This window comes from Oryx dammah, unplaced genomic scaffold, assembly GCF_014754425.2.
Source record: "Oryx dammah isolate SB20612 unplaced genomic scaffold, SCBI_Odam_1.1 HiC_scaffold_3, whole genome shotgun sequence".
In the NCBI taxonomy this organism is placed as follows: Eukaryota; Metazoa; Chordata; class Mammalia; order Artiodactyla; family Bovidae; genus Oryx; species Oryx dammah.
The window spans coordinates 31,088,745-31,109,107 of NW_024070187.1; the positions used below are offsets into that span (position 1 = coordinate 31,088,745).

The 20,363-nt window shown below is 36.8% G+C and overlaps 1 protein-coding gene across 1 annotated transcript in view; it reads right to left on the bottom strand.

Annotated features, from left to right (window-relative positions):
* GRID2 (glutamate ionotropic receptor delta type subunit 2) overlaps positions 1–20,363 on the bottom strand; it is a 1,625,731-nt gene that overhangs the window by 754,233 nt on the left and 851,135 nt on the right. Inside the window, exon 3 of the mRNA XM_040237847.1 lies at positions 7,032–7,316. Within this exon, the coding sequence (XP_040093781.1) occupies positions 7,032–7,316 (285 nt within the window). The remainder of the gene's footprint in view (positions 1–7,031; positions 7,317–20,363) is intronic.

Sequence of the window (20,363 nt, forward strand, 5' to 3'; positions counted from 1 at the left end):
ATTCTTTACTTATTGATAAATGATTACAAGCAAAGGGATTACTTATTTTATATTATTCCAGAAATGAATCATTTTGTCCAGTATGTTTTAAGTTTATAAAAAGAAAAAGTTTCTGCCATTTAGAAATGTCCAGTATCCATTTATAAGATAGTCTCCTTGAAAATACAGTGAGTTCTCTCTTGCTTGGAGGATTCTGGCAGGGAAACAATGCTACCAATCAAAGACGTTGAAGAAGATATCTACTAAAGTTTCTTGCTTCCAGATGCCTTATCTAGGAACAAAGCTGGCTGCATCAGAAACATCAGGAGAGCTGTTAACATTTAGTGCCTACCTTGCAAAAATTCTGATTCCAGGTGTCTATGGACCTGAGGTATTACGATGATTAAGAAGCTCTTCCAGTCACTCTGGTCTATTATCAAATCTCAGTTCCAGGTGTGCACTACACTGAATTCTAACCCTTTGTCTCTGACACCATAATCAATAAGTGATCACAATTTAATTCTGATACTTCATTTGAAATTATAAGTAAATTGATTTTTCCCTTTTTTTAAGTTTTCAGATATGTAATAGGTTGTTCTGTCTTCTAATTTTTAATAAGATATAATTTACTTACAATAAATAAATATAACTTACATGTATAGCTCAAAGATTTATTGTATTGCACTCAGAACAAAAAACTGAATATCTCTGGTACCACAGAAGGTTATCATGTGTCCTTTTCCAGACGGTCCACTCCTGGCCCAGAGATGAAACCACTTTCTGACTGGATCACCAAGATTAGTTTTATATGTTACTAGAATTCATATAAATGGAATACTATCTATAGTATATACTTCTTTTTCTTTCAGGCTTATTTCACTCAAATTTTTATTGTTGAATATTTCAGTGGTTCATTTCTTCTTATTGTTGAATAGTATTCCATTGTAGGAACATTCCACAATTCCTTGAACCATTTTCAAAATTATGGACATTTAAGTTTTTCCAGTTTTGGACTTTATGAATAATGCTAACATAAGGATTTGTATATACGATTTCACAGATATACATTCACATTTATCTTGGTAAATACCTGGAAGTGACCGTGGTAAGTCACGTGGTGGATGAATATTTAAATTTGTAACGAATTGCCGAACGGTTCCATAAGCGCCTACACATTTTTACAACTCTCTGTGGAGGGTTTCAGTTTGCCACATTCTTGCCCATGTGTAGTAATGGCCTTCAGTCGGTCTAGTGGGTACTGATTAGTATCTTATTTTAATTGGTATTTACCTGTGGACTAAAAATGTTCAGCACTTCTTGTGTTTATTGGCCGTTTATATAGCTTCTTATATGAATTCCTTGAACAAACTTTGTGCACACTTTCGGTTGTTATATCTGTGTTGGTCTCATATTTTTGCTTCATAGTTTTGTTTGTTTAATTCTCTGAGCCCTTTCTATGGTATATGTATTGAAATTTACTCCCCAGTTTACAGTTTGCTTATTTATTTTCTTAACGGTGTCTAATATGAACAGAAAGTTTTAATTAAGATAAAGCTCACGTTGCTTGCTGTGCCCCAAGTATTAAAGTCCTCTCCCTCCAATTCAGGAGCTTAGTGTTTTCTGCCAGCATACCTATAATTGAGGCAGGCTAACTTAGTTAGCTTGCAAGTAGGGTAAAATCTCAGAGCTTCTCCAGTGGCTCAGTAGCAAAGAATCCACCTGTAATGTAGGAGATGAGGGGTCCAATCCCTGAGTTGGGAGGATCCTCTGGAGAAGGGAATGGCATCCCACTCCAGTTTTCTTGCCTGGAGAATCCCATGAACTGAGGAGTCTTGTGGACTACAGTCTGTAGGATCGCAAAGAGTCAGACAGGACAGAAGCAACTGAGCATGCACGCATGCACACAGGGCGAAAATCTCAGACCCTTCACAGTTCTTGACTGTATCACATTACAGCCCCACCTGTAAGCAATCTGAGGACTATAGTTTTTCAACTGGAAGTATTATGCTCTCAAGCAAATTTGGCCTAAGGAGGAGAACAGTTATTATATAGGCAAGCAGCTATTTCTGGTGAGAAGTCAGCCTACTTTGACTCAATGACTGTCCTATTTCCAAATTTACAATGATAAACAAACCTCCTGAACTGATATACAGTATTTTTTCTTGAATGATATTAATATGCTGAAGGTCAGCAGGCTTAAAGTCAGTTATTGTATCTCTTTAATGAAAATGATTCTACACATTTTCATTGTAAATGCTTAAGAAATTTGTGTCAGAAATTAATCTTATTATTTCTATAGCATCAAAATAGTCCAGTAGTTGAAAGCAGGAAGAGACACTATGAGTGCTTGAATTCAGACTTTTGGGGCTTGGTTTCAAGTCACCTGACTTCTTACTACCTCAGCTTTTTTCATCTATAATATCATTACCGTCATCATCATCATCATCTACCTCATAGAGCTGCTGTGAGAATTAAATGAACATGTAAAGCATTTAGAACAGAGCCTGGATATCAGTACATGTTCTCTATAAGATTATCCCCTTGTTATATTCTGGTGTGATAGTTCACTGCAATCTCTTCATACTCATTATACATGGTTAGGAGTACATGCTCTGGTCAGACTTTAAACAGTATTGATGCTTCTTAGTTATATTTCATAAACAAGTAACCCATCAGTTGTTTCTGTTTTCCAATTTGTAAAATAGTGATAATACTATAATCTACTTCATAGAGCTATTGAGAAAATTCAGTGATATAATGTAAAATATTTATTCTAGTGCCTGGCCAATAAAAATGCTCAGATATACTATTTTTAATATTTTTATTTCTATAAGATTTGTTCACACTGTCTATTGGAGTTGCTCTCTCTCAAACACTGTGAAAGTTAGGTAGGATTCTGAGAGGCAATAATCAAGATCAAAGTCTACCCATGAAGCCTCCTTTGATCACTGCTGCCTAAATTAAACACTTTCTTCACTGCAAACCACTAGTACTCAGTTTATATCATTTATGACACAACATACTATTTTCTCTATTAAGAGATTATTATAAATATTTTATCTTTTAATTATAAGTTTCTTAAAGGTTAAGACGACATTCTGTAAAATTTTTAATGTCAAGTTTTGCATTTTCACTAAACAAGGGAACAATGAATATTTCTTAAATGACACATTTTTAAAAGTTTAACACTTCTTTTCAAGTCTTTAAAACAATGTCTTGAGTCAATTCATTCAAATAAAGTTTCACATTTTTTTTCTCTTTCCATCCATTTTCTTTCTTTCTTTTTTTTTAAGTTGCTCAGTCACATCTGACTCTTTGTGACCCCATCAACTATACAGTCCATGGAATTCTCCAGGCCAGAATACTGGAGTGGGTAGCCTTTTCCTTCTCCAGGGGATCTTCCCGACTCAGGTATCAAACCCAGGACTGCTGCATTACAAGCAGATTCTTTACCAGGTGAGACACAAGGGAAGCCCAAGAATACTGGAGCGGTAGCCTATCCCTTCTACAGGGGATCTTCCCAACCCCGGAATCAAACCAGGGTCATCATCCATTTATTTGTCAAAGATATGAATTTTCTCTGGTAAGGAATTTATAGTGTACTTTTACACTGGGCTCATATTCATAAGTTCAGTGCAGTTCATTCACTCAGTCACGTCTGACTCTTTGCAACCCCATGGAATGCAGCATGGCAGGCCTCCCTGTCCATCACCAATCCGGAGTTTATTCAAACTCATGTCCATTGGGTCGGTGATACCATACAACCATTTCATCCTCTGTTGTCCCCTTCTCCTCCCTCCTACAATCTTTCCCAGTATCAGGGTCTTTTCCAATGAGTCAGTTCTTTGTATCAGGTGGCCAAAGTATTGGAGTTTCAGCTTAAGCATCAGTCTTTCCAATGAATATTCAGGATTGATTTCCTTTAGATTGACTGGTTGGATCTCCTTGCAGTCCAAGGGACTCTCAAGAGTCTTCTCCACACCACAGTACAAAAGTATCAATTCTTCAGCACTCAGCTTTCTTTATAGACCAAATCTCACACCCATACATGACCACTGGAAAAACCATAGCCTTGACTAGATGGACCAGTGTTGGCAAAGTAATGTCTCTGCTTTTTAATACGCTGTCTAAGTTGGCCATAACTTTCCTTCCAAGGAGTAAGTGTCTTTTAATTTCATGGCTACAGTCACCATCTGCAGTGATTTTGAAGCCCCCCAAAATAAAGTCTGTCACTGTTTCCAGTGTTTGCCCATCTATTTGCTATGAAGTGATGGGACCAGATGCCATGATCTTCGTTTTCTGAATGTTGAGCTTTAAGCCAACTTAAATCATAATTTAAGCACATAATCATAATTAACTGCTTTTGAAAAAAGTTTTCCTCTAATAAACTGAATAAGAAGCCTAATCTTTTTCTTTAAGTATATTTTTCTAAGCAAAATACATCTTCAATAACATTTGGCTTCAGCAGGTTGCCTGATTCCATCCATGGAATGGAAGGTTGCTTAACCCATTCCTTAATGAAAGTAACTCCTGATAACCACGATAAAAGTCAAGTATAATTCTAATGTTTGAACTTAAAATGAGGACTATGATGAATGTATATGTAAATACATTAGCCCTCTTCAAGATACAAGATATTTGGATAGCTTGATGTTTATTTTGGATTGTAGCCCAGTTCTTTACTAGCAAGATTTATTGTAAGTATCAAAGAAAAATTTTCTTTCATTGAAGAAAAGTATTACTGGAAATGATTTTAAAAGTACAATCAGGATATTTTTTCATGAATTATTAAATTAAATAAGTTAAAATAAATTTTATCATCAGAGTAAAGGAAAATGTTCTCGTTATTCCTAAAACAAACACTGCTTCTAACAGAGAATACAAATACTATGATTATAAACATCTTATTTATTCAAAGGAAAGCAAAAGAAAAGAGAATGGGGAAATTCAAATGTATGGAAAGGAGTGTGTGACCATAAATTTATTGTACATTTAAAAAATTACTTATCAGCAATCAAAATGTCTTCTTTTATAAGACTTCCCTAAGTGTAATCCATGTTAAGACTTGGGAATAAGATAACAAGGAATTTTCTTTTCTCATGGATATTTGTAATCATACAGTAAAATTCTCATTTTAATTTGTAGAAACATCATCAAAAGTTATTTTTCTGTTCTTTATTTTACAGACTACTTTGATAGGACTAACTAAGCAGTGTTTTCTCCTCTTAAATAAAGATTTGCAATTTAAAAAATCATTATTTCAAATTATGTTTCAGTAGAGGTCATGAGAATATCATTTGTGGTTATATATCCATAGATAATCTGACTAGAAAAAACTGACAAAGGGATACTCAGTATGTTGAGAGTAGAGCTAGAGTTTACTATGTTCACTAAATAATTCTACTCGTGACTATCAGATTTGTGTTCCATCCTTACTTTTACTGATGAGGCAATTATTTTTATTTCCTTTTTGTTTACTTTATTCATTTTAGTCTCTTGGTCTTCGTTCTGTGACCCCTAAGTAATACGAATTAAACAACAAAATAAGGATTTCCGTCCTGGGGACAAAGGACTGTGCTTTTAGAGAGTGTCACGGACTTTTGGCTGAAGTCTACCCATCAAGTTTAATGGAACTCAGCTGCCCAAACCCCATGTGACCTTTGAATATTTAGGGCTAATGTAGCTGCCACTTGCATTCCCTCCCTAGGAGTCCACAGGAGCTCTTATTTGCTGCTTTCCAGCTTTCTGCCAACCTGTTTGTGCTTGGTTCTATTGATGTCACTTTCTGGCAACTCTTGTGTAACTGTTCTCTATGTTCCAAATGCTGAGCAGATTAGGGTAAGAAAACTCTCATTTTGAAATAGTTTTTTATTTGCAATGAAAATAAGTTGCTCTTTAGATCATAAATCTTAACATTTTAAAATAAAAATGTAAAAACCAGGCCCATCCACACTGAAAGGAATTTTTTTTTCTGTCTCCTTCTTAAGGCAAATTTCTAAGGAAGCACATGTTTCACAATATATATCCCTTATCAAAATCTGTTTATTTCCTCTCATTTGAACCTATCAATCTCTACTGTCTTTCCTCTCTTCCTAATGACAAAAATAAGAAAGAAACTATATTTGAAAATCTCTGGGATTAGTCAGATAGAAAACAGGTAGATTTTAATTTGGGAAAAAAGTGTTTAAACAAAAATAACATTATTTCTTCATTTATTGTTAAATGCGTGCTAAGCTACTTCAGTTATGTCTGACTCTTTTTGACGCTATGGATGGTAGCCTGCCCAGGCTCCTCTGGGATTCTCCAGGCAAGAACACTGGAGTGGCTTGCCATGCCCTCCTCCAGGGGATCTTCCTGACTCAGGGATCAAACTGCAGTCTCTTATGTCTCTTGCATTGGCAGGAAAGTTCTTTACACCTGGGAAGCCCTATTTTTGCTTACTTTTGTTAATGTAGCACAAATAAAAATATTGAGACACAGTATCTTCTTAAGATATAGTAAAATAATATAAGTAAAATGCCTTGTGTTTTACCTTGGCAAGTTAAATAAATTAAGCATCTTTATACTAGTCAGTATTTTTGTGAGAGTTCACATTGGAGACAATATGCTAGGATAAATATAAGGCATTATAATTTCAATGACTCTCAAAGTGTTAAGTACTAAGTAGATTCTAAAGTCTATACAAGAGCATAAGAAAAATACTGCAGATTTTTTTAACTGAAAAATAGAAATATGTAATGTTTTTAAGTGTTCTAGGATCTGTCAAAAATTATTCTTTTATTGTTATATTTAGGTATAAATGCTTTTGAAAGAGGAAAAAATACAGCACTGTTTTCAATAACTTCCTATTATTTGAAAAATCAAAATATATGTAAAAGATTGAGCCTGAGGTCTTAACAAACTTTTTTGTCATTGTTGCCTGATTTGTAAGAACATGACAGGACATGAAAACCACAAAAAATAATAACTTCTTCAAGTGTTTCAAGATTCAACAAAATTAACTGCCATATAAATACCAGCTTACAAAACTCATTCAAGTAACAAACACTTACCATACTCGCTATCATAAAATATAATGAACTTCTGCCAGGCATATTCTGTGACCACTCTCAGGATAACATCATTTAAGTAGACAGGTGGCCGAACAGAGAGAGTGTAGTCATCATTCCTGTTGCTCCGGGTGAGTCCACAGCCACTCCTTGGGGTCCCAGCTGTGGAGCGCTGAATGAAGAGGTGGGGGATATGCATGGCATCTGCCAAAGACTGGAGGGATCCCGCTGATGTGCAGCCAATGGAGCTGACCAGGGCCAAGATGCCTTGATTCATAAGTTCACAGGCTGTAAGGAAATACAGTAATATTCAAATGTCAATATAGGTTTCATATGCTTTCTCTTTTACAAAGAACAGTAAATAAAGGTTGCTGCTGCTGCTACTGCTAAGTCGCTTCAGTTGTGTCCGACTCTGTGCGACCCCATGACGGCAGCCCACCAGCCTCCCCAGTCCCTGGGATTCTCCAGGCAAAAACACTGGAGTGGGTTGCCATTTCCTTCTCCAATGCATTAAAGTGAAAAGTGAAAGTAAAGTCGCTCAGTCGTGCCCGACTCCCAGCGACCCCATGGACTGCAGCCTACCAGGCTCCCTCATCCATGGGATTTACACAGTTATTACACAACTATGATATATATATATATATTTTAAAGAACATTCTACATGTGGATATCTTTCAATTACAAACTGCTATTGGGATTCAGATCAAGAATTCTATCTTAATTATTAACAGCTATCTGACTTCATGCAAATTTCTTAGCTAGTCTTAGTTTCAGTTCAATCATCTATAAATAAGACATTTAAGCAGGAATCCTTCAGGATTATTGTGCAGGTCAGAGATAATTCAGTGTCTGATATTTGCCTCTCACGTGATAGGCATCCAATTAGTGACAGTTATGTGGTTTGGTCATTAAGTTGTGTCTGACTCTTGCAATTCCATGGGCTATAGCCCTCGAGGCTCCTCTCTCCATGGGATTTTCCAGGCAAGAATACTGGAGTGGTTTGCCATTTGCTTCTCCAAGTGACAGTATATAATTATCAATGTATAATTCAAAGTAAAGGTAATTCTTTATTGAATATGTAATACAAGGTTTTACAAAAGGAGATAATATGCAAACTGGTAAATAAATGAAGGGGGAGATGAAGAGTTTGAGGAAGGTACTTCTGGCCACAGAGAAGAGAGTCATTCTGATACCTAAAACTTTGATGACACCGGGCTTTCATATTAAACCTGGGAAATGAAAATGTTTTTGTTTTTTTCCTTGTTTACATAAAAGTCATAGTTAAAATAAAATAATGCATTTCAGAAACTATCTCATTCTGGTTTCTAGCTGAAAAAATTCTAATTTCTACTATTGTGGTGTTGGAGAAGACTCTTGAGAGTCCCTTGGACTGCAAGGAGATCCAACCAGTCCCTTCTGAAGGAGATCAACCTTGGGATTTCTTTGGAAGGAATGATGCTAAAGCTGAAGCTCCAGTACTTTGGCCACCTCGTGCAAAGAGTTGACTCATTGGAAAAGACTCTGATGCTGGGAGAGATTGAGGGCAGGAGGAGAAGGGGACGACCGAGGATGAGATGGCTGGATGGCATCACGGACTCAATGGATGTGAGTCTCAGTGAACTCTGGGAGATGGTGATGGACAGGGAGGCCTGGCGTGCTGCGATTCATGGGTACGCAAAGAATCAGTCACGACTGAGCTACTGAACTGAACTGAACTACATGGTTTATGGTCTGTTTTAGCTTCATTTTAATTACTGTGTGCATGCATATACTCTTACTTCAAAACATATTTGAAATGAGAACAAATATAAATTATAAATAAACATAAAGACATAGCATATATAGAAAAAAAGAGTTCAGAAGTGATATTTCATAATGCCAGTTTTTGAAGTCAAGATTAAAAACCAAAAGTAAATATAGAAAGAATCAGGAAAAATTAATTCCACTGAAGAAGGTAAGACATCATAATCATTCAAGTATTTATTCTAGATCATATGCATTCTAGATATAACATTCTCAGGATTTAGACTTTAATTTTTTATATAATTCTTGAAAAAATTCAAAGAAAAAGTTAGATGATAAGTACCCCCATGAAATAAATTGGCCAGTTGCAGGTTGGTCCCAAAATGGCAGAGGAATAGGATGGGAAGGCCACTTTCTCCCACACAAATTCATCAAGAGCTCATTTGAAATCTGGGTAACTTCCACAAAACAACTTCTGAATGCTGGTGGAGGACACCAGGCACCCAGAAAGGCAGCCCATTCTCTCAAAAGGAGGGTGTGATTACTGGCTTGATTGCTCTCTCCCCTTTTGACTCTCCCTTCTCTCCACCAGGTCATCTCAATCTCCTCCCTCCTCCTTCTCTTCTCTACTTAACTCTGTGAATCTCTCTGGGTGTTCCAGACTATGCAGAACACTTAGGGAAATGATTACTGGCTAGATTGGTCTCGCCCCTTTTGATTCCCCCTCTTCTCCTCCTGGTCACCTCTATCTCCCTCCTCTCTCTTCTCTTCTCCATGTAACTCTATGAACCTCTCTGGGTGTCCCTTGCTGTGGAGAACTGTTTTACCATTAACCTAGATGTTTTGTTATCTGTGGTATATGGATGGAAAAGTCTTGAGGCTACTATAAGAATGAGACTGAAAGCCAGAAGCAGGAGGCTTAACTCCGAAACTTGAGAATATCAGAGAACTCTTGATTGTAGAGAACATTAATAGGCAAGAGCTCACCCAGCTCACCCAAAAGTCTCCATACCTACACTGAAACCAAGCTCCACCCAAGAGCCAATAAATTCTAGAGCAAGAGATACCATGCTAATTCTCCAGCAAAGCAGGAACACAGCTCTGAGCATTAAAAGACAGGCTGCCCAAAGCCAGCCAAACCCATAGATACCCCAAAACTCACTACTGAACACTTTACTGCACTTCAGAGAGAAGAGATCCAGCTCCACCCGCCAGAACACAGACACAAACTCCCCTAATCAGGAAACCATGACAAGCCACTCGTCCTATCCCACCCACAGGGAGCAGGCTCCACAATAAAGAGGAACCACAAACTTCCAACCTACAGAAAGGGCACCCCAACACAGCAATCTAAACAAAATGAAAAGGCAGAGAACTATTCAGAAGGTAAAGGAACATTATAAATGCCCACCAAACTAAACAAAAGAGGAGGAGATAGGGAGTCTACCTGAAAGAGAATTCAGAATAATGATAGTAAAGATGATCCTAAATCTTGAAAACAAAATAGACTTACAGATAAATAAACTAGAGATAAGTATTGAGAAGATGAAAGAAATGTTTAACAAGGACCCAGAAGAAATAAAGAAGAGTCGATCAATAATGAATAATGCAATAACTGAGATCAAAAGCACTCTGGAGGGAGCCAACAGTAGAATACTGAAGCAGAAGATAGGATAAGTGAGGTGGAAGATAGAATGGTGGAAATAAATGAAGCAGAGTGGAAAAAAGAAAAAAATATTAAAAGAAATGAGGACAACCTCAGAGACCTCTGGGACAATGTCAAATGCCCCAACATTTGAATCATAGGAGTAACAGAAGAAGACAAAAAAAGGGGGGGGGGGGCATGAGAAAATACTTGAGGAGATAATAGTTGAAAACTTCCCTATAATGGGGAAGGAAATAGCCACCCAAGTCCAACAAACTCAGAGAGGCCCAAACAGGAGGAACCCAAGGCAAAACACCTCAAGACACATATTAATCAAACTAATGAAGATCAAACTCAAAGAGCAGCAAGGGAAAAGCAACAAATAACACACGAGGGGATCCCCATAAGGATAACAGCTGATCTTTCAATAGAAACTCTTCAGGCCAGAAGGGAATGGCAGGACATACTTAAAGTGATGAAAGAGAAAAACCTACAACCCAGATTACTATACCCACAAGTATCTCATTCAAATATGAAGAATTCAAAAGCTTTACAGACAAGTGAAAGCTGAGAGAATTCAGCACCAGCAAACCAGTTCTCCAACAAATGTTAAAGGACCTTCTCTAGACAGGAAACACAGAAGTTTGTTTCAAACCCCAAATAACAAAGTAAATGGAAATGGGATCATAATTATCAATAGTTACCTTAAATGTAAATGGGTCGAATGCCCTAACCAAAAGACAAAGACTGGCTGAATGGATACAAAAAACAAGACCGCTATATACGCTGTCTACAAGAGACCCACCTCAAACCAAGGGACACATACAGACTGAAAGTGAAGGGCTGGAAAAAAGATATTTCATGCAAATGGAGACCAAAAGAAAACAGGAGTAGCAATACTCATATCAGGTAAAATAGACTGAAATAAAGACTGTGAAAAGAGACAAAGAAAGACACTACTTAATGGTCAAAGGATCAATCCAAGAAGAAGATGTAACAATTGTAAATATATATGCACCCAACATGGAGCACCTCAATACATAAGGCAAATGCTAACTAGTATGAAAGGGGAAATTAACAGTAACACAATAATAGTGGGGACTTTAATACCCCACTCACACCTAGGGATAGAACAACCAAACAGAAAATTAGCAAGGAAACACAGACTTTAAATGATACAATGGATCAGTTAGACCTAATTGATATCTATAGGACATTTCAATGAATTTCACCTCTTTCTCAAGTGCACACAGAACATTCTCCAGGATAGATCACATCCTGGATTTCTCAAGTGGACATGGAACATTCTCCAGGATAGATTACATCCTGGGTCATAAATCTAGCCTTGGTAAATTCAAAAAAATGAAATCATTTCAAGCATCTTTTCTGATCACAATGTGGTAAGATTAGATGACAACTAGAGGAAACAACTGGAGAAGGAAATGGCAACCCACTCCAGTGTTCTTTCCTGGAGAATCCCAGGGACGGGGGGAGCCTGGTGGGGTGCCATCTATGGGGTTGCACAGGGTCAGACATGACTGAAGCGACTTAGCAGCAGCAGCAGAGGAAACAAACTATTAAAATACAAACATATGAAGGCTAAACAACAAATTTCTGAATAACCAAGAAACCATGGAAGAAATAAAAAAGGAAATAAAAATATTCATAGAAACAAATGAAGATGAAAACAGGACAACCCAAAACCTATGGGATTCAGTAAAAGCAGTACTAAGTGAAAGGTTCATACCAATAGAAATTTAACTTCAAGAGAGAAGAGAAAAAAAAAATCAAACAAATAACTTAACTTTACTCCTAAAACAACTAGAAAAAGAAGAAATGAAGAACCCTGGGGTTAGTAGAAGGAAAGAAATCATAAAAATTAGAGCAGAAATAAGTGAAAAGGAACAAAGGACACTATAGCAAAAATCAACAAAACTAAAAGCTGGTTCTTTGATAAGATAAATAAATTAGACAAACCATTAGCCAAACTCATCAAGAAAAAAAGGGAGAAAAATCAAATAAAAAATTAGAAATGAAAATGGAGAAATCACAGCAGACAACACAGAAATACAAAGGATCATAAGAGACTACTATTAGCAACTATATGCCATAAAAGTGGACAAATTGGAAGAGATAGACGGATTCCTTGAAAAGTATAAACTGCCAAAACTGAACCAGAAACAGAAAATCTTAACAGACTCATCACAAGCACAGAAATCAAAGCTGTAATCTGTAATCAAAAATCTTCCAACAAACAAAAGCCCAGGACCAGATGGCTTCACAGGCGAATTCTACCAGAAATTTAGAGAAGAATTAACACCTATCATACTCAAACTCTTCCAGAAAATTGCAGAGAGAGGTAAACTACCAAACTCATTCTATGAGGCCATCATCACTGTAATACCAAAACCAGACAAAAATGCTACAAAAAAAACAAAACAAAACAAAACAAAACTACAGGCCAATATCACTGATGAACAGAGATGCAAAAATCCTTAACAAAATGCTAGCAATCAGAATCCAACAACATATTAAAAAGATCATATATCATGACCAAGTGGGCTTCAACCCAGGGATACAAGGATTCTTCAATATTTGCAAATTAATTAATGTGATATACCACATTAACAAATTGAAAGATAAAAACCATATGATTATCTCAATAGATGCAGAGAAAGCCTTTGACAAAATTCAACATCCCTATATGATAAAAACCCTGCAGAAAGCAGGCATAGAAGGAACATACCTCAACATAATAAAAGCCATATATGATAAGCCCACAGCAAACATTATCCTCAATGGTGAAAAATTTAAAGCATTTCCCCTAAAGTCAGGAATAAGACAAGGGTACCCACTCTCACCACTACTTTCAACATAGCTTTGGAAGTTTTAGCCACAGCAATCAGAGAAGAAAAAGAAATAAAAGGAATCCAAATTGGAAAAGAAGAAGTAAAACTCTCACTGTTTGCAGATGACATGATCCTCTACATAAAAAACCCTAAAGACTCCACCAGAAAGTTACTAGAGCTAATCAATGAACATAGTAAAGTTGCAGGACATAAAATTAATAAAGAAATCCCTTGCATTCCTATACACTAACAATGAGAAAACAAAAAGAGAAATTAAGGAAAATCCCATTCACCACTGTGACGAAAAGAACAAAGTACTTAAGAACAAATCTACCTAAAGAAACAAAGGACTTATATAGAGAAAACTATAAAACACTGATGAGAGAAATCAAAGATGACACAAATAGATGGAAATATATAATGTTCATGAATTACAAGAATCAATATAGTGAAAATGAGTATACTACCCAAAACAAACTATAGATTCAATGCTACCCCTTTCAAGCTACCAACAGTATTTTTCACAGAACTAGAACATATAATTTCACAATTTGTAAAGAAATACAAAAAACAACGAAGATCAAAGCAATCTTGAGAAAGAAGAATGGAACTGGAGGGATCAACCTTCCAGATTTCAGACTATACTACAAAGCTACAGTCATCAAGACAGTATGGCACTGGCACAGAGACAGAAATATAGGTCAATGGAACAAAATAGAAAATAGATAAATTTTCTATTTATCAAAATAGATAAAAAATAGGTTATTTATCTATTAACAAAATAGATAAATCCACAACCTATGTGTCAGGAAACATTTAACAAGAGGGTTCCTATGTACTGTTTTGGATCTGCCATGAATCCTCTGTTCCTTATTAATTCCTGAATATTCAAGAATTAAGAGGAGTGGCAAACCACTCACGGGGCTGAGGAATGCATGCATGTCCTTCATTAGTTTTTCCATATGGTGATATAACTATTTACAAGCCCTCTTCTTTTTTATGAACCATAAGGTAAAAAAGTGATTATTTACAACCTTCTCTCTTTGATATGAATTGCCTTATGTTTCCTTGATAATTTGTAAGTCTGGACTTTTGATCTTTATCTTTGCTGAACAAAGCTACCTTGTAAGACAGTATATATACCCACACTATGTTGAATAAAACACCTTTGTTTCATCAGAGCTTGGGTCTCCATGTCTTTCGTTTTCTCTCTCTTTCTTTCTCTCTCTCTCAGGCTAATTCTTTGGAGTGCAGAAGCCTGCTGAGCTCACTTTCTTGCCCAGGCTTGCAAGACCCTCGTGAGAGGGCACCCTGTGCATACGTGAAGCAGTGCAAGCCCCGTGTCAAGGGCTTTATTGGTTTTCTGTGTAAACCAAGGAATATCAGCCTCTCTCTCTCTTTTACTTTCTTATCATCGACTCCAGACCACCAGGTTCCTGTCCATTAAAGGACCTCAACACCTATGGATACCTTATCTTTGACAAAAGAGGTAAAAATGTAAAATGGAAAAAAGACAATCTCTTTAACAAGTGGTGCTGGGAAAACTGGTCAATCACTTGTAAAAGAATGAAACTAGAACACTTTCTAACACCATATACAAAAATAAACTCAAAATGGATTAAAGATCTAAATGTAAGACCAGAAACTATAAAACTCCTAGAGGAAAACACAGGCAAAACACTCTCTGACATAAATCACAGCAGGATCCTCTCTGACCCACCTCTCAGAGTAATGGAAATAAAAGCAAAAATAAACAAATGGGACCTAATTAAACTTAAAAGCTTTTGCACAATGAAGGAAACTATAAGCAAGGTGAAAAGACAGCCTTCAGAATGGGACAAAATAATAGCAAATGACAAAACTGACAAAAATTTAATCTCAAAACTGACAAAAAATTAATCTCAAAAATACACAAGCAACTCATGAAGCTCTATACCAGAAAAATAAATGACTCAATCAAAAAATTGGCCAAAGAACTAAACAGACATTTTCCAAAGAATGCATACAGATGGCTAACAAACACATAAAAAGATGCTCAGTATCACTCATTATCAGAGAAATGCAAATCAAAACCACAATGAGGTACCATCTCACACCAGTCAGAATGGCTGCTATTCAAAAGTCTACAAACAATAAATGCTGGAGAGCGTGTGGAGAAAAGGGAACACTCTTACACTGTTGCTGGGAATACAAACTAGTACAGCCACTATGGAGAAGAGTGTGGACATTCCTTAAAAAACTGGAAATAGAAATGCCATATGACCCAGCAGCCCACACTGGGCATAGACATTGAGGGGACCAGAACTGAAAGAGACACATGTACCCCAATGTTCATTGCAGCATGGTTTACAATAGCCAGGTCATGGAAGCAATCTAGATGTCCATCAGCAGATAAATGGATAAGAAAGTGTGGTACATACACAGAATGGAATATTACTCAGATATTTAAAAGAATGCATTTGAATCAGTTCTAATTAGGTGGATGAAACTGGAGCCTACTATACAGAGTGAAGTAAGTCAGAAAGAAAAACACCAATACAGTATATTAATGCATATATATGGAATTTAGAAAATTAGTAATGGTGACCCAATATGTGAGACAGCAAAAGAGACACAGATGTAAAGAACGGACTTTTGGACTCTGTGGGAGAAGGCGAGGGTGGGAGGATTTGAGAGAATAGCCTTGAAACATGTATATTACCAAATGTGAAATAGATGACCAGTCCAAGTTTGATGCATGAAACAGGGCACTCATAGCCAGTGCACTGGGACAACTCAAAGGATGGGATGGGAAGGGAGATGGGGTAGGGTTTTGTGATGGAGGACATGTGTACACTTGTGGTTGATTCCTGTCAGTGTATAGCAAAACCACTACAACACTGTAAAGTAATTAGCCTCCAATTAAAATAAATAAATAAATTAAAAAATAAATAAATAAATTGGCCAGTTAGTGAAAGCTGACAAATGAAAGTTTAGAGGTACTATGCTAGTGACACACATATAAATATCAAATAAATATTTTATGATTAGTGTTAAGGCAAACAACACATACAAAGTAAATTAATAATTATTAGGGACAAAATTTTCAAGCATGAGAGAGGTTATATGATTTAAAATAAATGTGAAGGATAGCATAATGGATAAATGATTCTTAGACCATCAAAGGTTACAGGTGAAGTTTCAGTAAAATCACACATAGAGCCTATTCATGTTCATAAATTCAATATTTATAGGAAGTAATAAAGACTTTCAGTTGTATTTTCAATGAATTTATGCAAAAATACTGAATCATGAATTAAACAAATTTAATAATGAATTAAATTTAAAAACACTGTTTCATTATTGAGGTAAACACAACCATTGCTTATTTACATAAGCAAGTAGAAATTCACTTTTTAAGAAAGATTTTGTTTAAAAAATTGGCTGTCTTATATTTAACATCAAGATAAATAAAAGTGCCTCAGGTATATACAGCTAAATTCAATCCTTAGATTACAGTAATTTAAAGTGATCAAATAAATGTGATATTTTATATAAGTTTATCACAGCCATTTTAAATAGAGGTTCAAGATGAAAAAAAAATCACTTTCAGTATTATATTCTGTCATGTATTACAATACATGAAAATCATTTATTTTAATCTTCAAATTTAGAAAGACAAACTCTGAAGACTCATATATTAATTATTCTTAGCAGATAAATTTGCTTTAATATATAATTTGTGTTTCCTCCTATCAACAATGTTACTTCTATTAACTGCTGTTAGTAAGAACACAAAAACTAAGCACATAATAAAAACAGTTATTTAAGCAAATGTGTTAATTTTAGATTATCTACTATTTATTGTTATCCATACTGCTACACATACTAGCAAGAAAAACTAAATTTTCCCTATAAAATCTAAAGGTACTGTGCTAAGTTGCTCAGTACTGTCTGACTCTTTGCGACCCCACGGACTCAAGCCTGCCAGGCTCTTCTGTCCATGGAGATTTCCAGGCAAGAATACTGGAGCAGTGTGCAATTTCCTACTCTAGGGGATCCTTCCAAACCAGGGGTTGAACCCATGTCTCTGGTTTCTCTTGCACTGGCAGGAAGATTTAATGCTGCACCACATGGGAAGCCCATAAAATCAAAATAGGAATAATCAAAAGTTGTAATCAGAAAACCATACAATATTTGATTTGAAAGGTAATTTAGAGGTCATGTGTTCCAGGATGGAAAATCAGATTTAACTTTTATGCCAACCATGACTGGCTGCTATGTTCACATCCTAGAACACTATTTGGAGGATTCAGGGACTCAAGAAGAACACCAAAATCATCGTGTTAGCTTCCTCATAGAAAGAGACTAGGAGCATAGTTCAGTTCAGTTCAGTCCCTCAGTCGTGTCTGACTCTTTGCGACCCCATGAATCGCAGCATGACAGGGCTCCCTGTTCATCACCATCTCCCGGAGTTCACTCAGACTCATGTTCATCGAGTGGGTGATGTCATCCAGCCATCTCATCCTCTGTCGTCTCTTTCTCCTCTTGCCCCCAATCCCTCCCAGCATCAGAGTCTTTTCCAATGAGTCAGCTCTTTGCATGAGGTACTGGAGTACTGGAGTTTCAGCTTCAGCATCATTCCTTCCAAAGGAATCCCAGGGCTGATCTCCTTCAGAATGGACTGGTTGGATCTCCTTGCAGTCCAAGTGACTCTCAAGAGTCTTCTCCAACACCATAGTTCAAAAGCATCAATTCTTCAGTGCTCAGCTTTCTTCACAGTCCAACTCTCACTGCCATACATGACCACTGGAAAAACCATAGCCTTGACTAGAAGGACCTTTGTTGGCAAAGTAATGTCTCTGCTTTTTAATATGCTGTCTAGATTGCTCATAACTTTCCTTCCAAGGAGTAAGCATAGCCTGAACCCCTCTTATTGCCCCCAGCCTTTGATGGTTTACACTTGTCAAGGACACAAACACTCACCCTAAAAAAAGAGAAGCAAGTCTCTAACTCATTGTTCAATATCCTTTCCATCATACCAAGCAAAGTATATTTACAAACTTAACATTTTCCATGGCAAAGAAAATACAGATAGAGCTGTCCATCGGGGAACCCTCTACTGGAGAGTGTCTGCTGTCAGATTTGTAGAAAGCAGTAGTCCAACTATAGAGAAGAAAAAAAGAGCGCACACATTTAAAATGAATTGCAACTCACTGACCCAAAGCACAGCCCCAGGTGGAAATGTAGAATAGGTATGCAAGGCAACCTGTAGAGCTATATGAGATGCCCATTTTCCCCCATTTTACTGATAGTACCTCCTTGTCTAACTCAATGAAATTATGAGTCATGCCGTGTAGGACCACCCAAGATGGATGGGACAAGATAGAGAGTTCTGACAAAACGTTGTCCACCAGAAAAGGGAGTGGTAAACCACTTCAGTATTCTTACCTTGAGAACCCCATGAACAGTATGAAAAGGCAAAAAGATATGACACTAAAAGATGAATTCCCCAGGCTGGTAAGTGCCCAGTATGTTACTGGAGATCAGTGGAGAAATAACTCCAGAAAGAATGAAGAGACAGAGCCAAAGCAAAAACAACACCCAGTTGTGGATGTGACTGGTGATAGAATTAGTGTCTGATGCTGTAAAGAGCAATATTGCTTAGGAACCTGGAATGTTAGATCCATTAATTAAGGCAAATTGGAAGTGGTCAAACGAGATGGCAAGAGTGAATGTCGACATTTTAGGAATCAGTGAACTAAAATGTACTGGAATGGGTGAATTTAACTCAGATGACCATTATATCTACTACTGTGGGCAAGAATCTCTTAGAAGAAATGGAGTAGCCATCATAGTCAACAAGAGTTCAAAATGCAGTACTTGGATGCAATCTCAAAAACGACAGAATGATCTCTCTTCATTTCCAAGGCAAACCATTCAATAGCACAGTAATCCAAGTCTATGCCCTGACCAGTAATGCAGAAGCAGAAGTTGAACGGTTCTATGAAGACCTATGAGACCTTCTAGAACTAATACCCACAAAAGATGTTGTTTTCATTATAGGAGAATGGAATGTAAAAGTAGGAAGTCAACAATACCTGGAGCAACAGGCAAATTTGGCCTTGGAGTAGAAAACAAAGCAGGTCAAAGGCTAAAAGAGTTTTGCCAAGAAAATGCAATAGTCATAGCAGACACTCTCTTCCAAAAACACAAGAGAAGACTCTACATATAGACATCACCAGATGGTCAATACCGAAATCAGATTGATTTTATTCCTTACAGCCAAAGATGGAGAAGCTCTATACAGTCAGCAAAAACAAGGGAACTGACTGTGGCTCAGATCATGAACTCCTTATTGCCAAATTCAGACTTAAATTGAAGAAAGAAGGGGAAACCACTAGACTATTCAGGTATGACCAAAATCAAATGCCTTATAATTATTCAGTGAAAGTGACAAATAGATTCAAGGGATAAGATCCAATAGACAGAGTGCCTGAGGAACTATGGATGGAGGTTTATGACATTGTGTAGGAGGCAGTGATAAAGACCATCCCCAAGAAAAAGAAATGCAAAAAGGCAAAATGGTTGTCTGAGGAGGCCTTATAAACACCTGAGAAGAGAAGAGAACTAAAGGCAAAGGAGAAAAGGGAAAGATATACCCATCTGAATGTGCAGTGGCAAAGAAAGCAATGAGAGATAAGAAAGCCTTCCTCACTGATCAATGCAAAGAAATAGAGGGAAACATTAGAATGGAAAAGACTAGCGATCACTTCAAGAAAATTAGAGACAACAAAGGAACATTTCATGCAAAATGGACACAATAAAGGACAGAAATGGTATGGACCTAAAAGAAGCAGAAGATATTAAGAAGAGATGGCAAGAATACACAGAAGAACTATACAAAAAAGATTTTCATGACCCAGATAATCACAATGGTGTGATTACTCACTAGAGCCAGACATCCTGGAATGCCAAGGCAAGCAGGCCTTACGAAGCATCACTACGAACAAAGGTAGTGGACATGATGGAATTCCAGTTGCGCTATTTTAAATCCTAAAAGATGATGCTGTGAAAGTGCTGCACTCAATATGCCAGCAAATCTGGAAAAGTCAGCAG